We start from the raw sequence: 3132 nt of genomic DNA, 5'->3' as shown, positions 1-3132 counted from the left end.
GAGGGCTTGGAGGTGTGGGGAGGGGGCTGGGAGGTGTGGGGAGAGGGCTGGGAGGTGTTGGGAGAGGGCTGGGAGGTGTGGGGAGGGAGGTGTGGGGAGAGGGCTGGGAGGTGTGGGGAGAGGGCTGGGGGGTGTGGGGAGAGGGCTGGGAGGTGTGGGGAGAGGGCTGGGAGGTGTGGGGAGGGAGGTGTGGGGAGAGGGCTGGGAGGTGTTGGGAGAGGGCTGGGGGGTGTGGGGAGAGGGCTGGGAGGTGTGGGGAGGGAGGTGTGGGGAGGGGGCTGGGAGGTGTGGGGAGAGGGCTGGGAGGTGTGGGGAGAGGGCTGGGAGGTGTGGGGAGGGGCTGGGGGGTGTGGGGAGAGGGCTGGGAGGTGTGGGGAGGGGGCTGGGAGGTGTGGGGAGGGGGCTGGGGAGGGGGCTGGGAGGTGTGGGGAGGGGGCTGGGGAGGGGGCTGGGAGGTGTGGGGAGGGGGCTGGGAGGTGTGGGGAGGGGGATGGGGAGGGGGCTGGGAGGTGTGGGGAGGGGGTGCAGGTGAGGCCGGCCGGCGGAGCTCCTGATGGAAACCCACGTCCCAACAAAGCCCGTTCTGGTCGTTACCGTAAGGGAGAGGGATCGAACCCTCGTAGAGGAGAGGCGGCTACGCTTACGCCAGGAGCCCTCCATGGGCCAGCCGTGGGGAGGGCACCAGGCTCCACACCACCCTGGGAACTACACTCACTGACCTGTGAGCCAGGGACCCCCACCACGGAGAAAGGCAGCTCCCTGCCCATAGGAGTCCAGGGGCCAGGCCCCAGGTCACAAAAGCACCCCCAACACCTGGGAGGTTCCTGTGTCGGGATATCCTCATTTTGCAAGACTTCGTCATCAATGGATTATAGTTGGGAAAAGCCTAGAATTGACTCAAGAACTTGACCACACTCTAACAGTTAGAGTGGGACTAGCAATCCAAGTCAATATAGGGTATAATCACACAGCCATGGTTCAGATATGCAGGCCAGAAGCCTGGGAACCAGACCAGAGACCAGGCGGCCTGACAAAAGGTACAACGCTCAAGAGGGCGATAAGCCTCTCCATTGAGATATCTGGAGGTGTGGGTTACATTATTTTCCCTTGACCTAAGAGCGACTGAAGTAGACCCCGATATTCAGAGGAATTAAAGGGAGACACATGAACAGTAACGTTACTTTGTGGGGGGTGGTCTCCCTAGGCCTAGATCCTTCAAGAGTCATCAATGGTCCCAAGGTATCTTAGCAAGGAAGGATCGTGTGTGTGTGTGTGTGTGTGTGAGGCCAGTGTGATGGCGGTGTCTACCTGAGGCTGCGTGAGCGGGGCCTCAGGGCGGGGGAGTGGCGTCCGTCCTCGTCCGTGATGCTCTCGGAGCTGAAGTGCTTGGTGAGGAAGTGCAGCTCGTCAGGCGTGGGCTGGAAGGGCAGCTGGTGCAGCTTCTCCTGGGATGAACAGGATGACTGTGAGAAGCAGAGAGGGAGGGAATTACAAGGGCAGAAGAGCCGAAGCGCTAGCCAGCTAACTGGCTGCTAGCTAGCTAGCTAGCTAACTGGCTGCAAGCTAGCTAGCTAACTAGCTGGCTGCTAGCTAGCTAGCTAACTAGCTGCTAGCTAGCTAGCTAACTAGCTGCTAGCTAGCTAGCTAAGGCCATATCGGCTAACCGCTGCTGCTAGAGCCACAGGAGGGACTGCAAGGGCAGAAGAGGGCACAGCGCTAGTTAGTTAGCTAGCACTGTAGCAGCTGACTGCTGCTGCTAATGCTACTGTTAGCCACTATGGCTAACTGCTGCCCTACACTAAGTAAGCTTTCTAGCAGGTTGATGCCTGTGAAGTCCAAGTGAAACCAGTATCATGTGGGCCTGTGGGAGAAAGTCTGGCCACCATGGGAGGACCAGACAACTTCAAGGTTCCCTGCTTGAAGCTTTTTTGCTCAGCCAGACTGAGGCTTAAGCTCGATTTATACTCAGTCGAACAGTAAGTGTCGTACGACAAATGTCTGTCGACAGATAAAAAATGTCGACATACATTTAGCATTTATACTTCAGCGAAGTGTCTGATCACCTCCATGGTAACTTGCAGACGTGTGTAACACAGACACACACACTTACTGAGACAGTGGAGCTGGGTGTGTTGGTGCCATAGCCAGAGGAGGGCAGTGAGGCCAGAGACCAGCGTCTGCCATCCGTCCTGAAGGAGAGAGAGAAACGAGAGAGCGAGGGAGAGAGAGAAACGAGAGAGCGAGGGAGAGAGAGAAACGAGAGAGCGAGGGAGAGAGAGAAACGAGAGAGCGAGGGAAAGAAAGAGAGAGGGATTTTAGAACACAAAAACGTTGTTGCGTTTAGTTTGAAAGGTTTGACGGAGCCACATCCACACACAACAGACACACACCCTCACACTGAATGTCCACAACAGAAGGATCCCACACACAGTGCAGCCACGCACACACACAACAGACACACACACACACACAACAGACACACACCCTCACACTGAATGTCCACAACAGAAGGATCCCACACACAGTGCAGCCACGCACACACACAACAGACACACACACACACACACACACAACAGACACACACTAGGGAAATGGATGAGACCAAGGATAGATGGATAGCAGCAGACCAGAGGAAACGCAAAGCCCTTCTGCCCCAGAGACTAGAGGATGAAGTTGACCAGGTCTAGCAGGGCAGGCAGGTCTGGCCATTCCACAAGGCTGAGCTGAACCCCAAGAGACTTTGTATTTCAACGCATGGAACACAAAGCTGACACCCACGACGTACACGGGGAACTTGAGCCTGCATGCTGGGGCAAGGGCGGGCGGGGTAGGAGGGCGCGAGGGAGGGTGTCAAAGAAAGAAGGTCAAAGGTGAGAGGTTACCTGTCGGCCCTGTGCCCGTGACTGCGTGGGAGAGAGGAAAGTGTTAACGCTAGGGCTTTAACCTGTGTGTGTGTTTGTGTGTTTGTGTGTGTGTGTGTGTGTGTGTGTGTGTGTGTGTGTGTGTGTGTGTGTGTGTGTGTCTGTCTGTGTATATTTGTGCAGGGTGGAACTAGTTCATTGTCATGCTCTGACCAAAAAGACATTAACATGTCTGTCTAAAATCCTGCGTTATCAAGTCCCACCACTAGGG

General features: G+C 56.4%; 1 protein-coding gene across 1 annotated transcript in view; it reads right to left on the bottom strand.

The window, feature by feature from the left end:
• mast2 (microtubule associated serine/threonine kinase 2) overlaps positions 1-3132 on the bottom strand; it is a gene marked incomplete at both ends in the record, with an annotated part of 222871 nt that overhangs the window by 36311 nt on the left and 183428 nt on the right. The window contains 3 exon segments of the mRNA XM_084459068.1: positions 1309-1463; positions 2111-2189; positions 2883-2903. Coding sequence (XP_084315194.1) covers positions 1309-1463; positions 2111-2189; positions 2883-2903 — 255 coding nt within the window.

The sequence above is a fragment of the Borostomias antarcticus genome (assembly GCF_949987555.1).
Source record: "Borostomias antarcticus genome assembly, chromosome: 26".
In the NCBI taxonomy this organism is placed as follows: domain Eukaryota; kingdom Metazoa; phylum Chordata; class Actinopteri; order Stomiiformes; family Stomiidae; genus Borostomias; species Borostomias antarcticus.
This window is presented reverse-complemented; position numbering and strand designations above follow the sequence as displayed.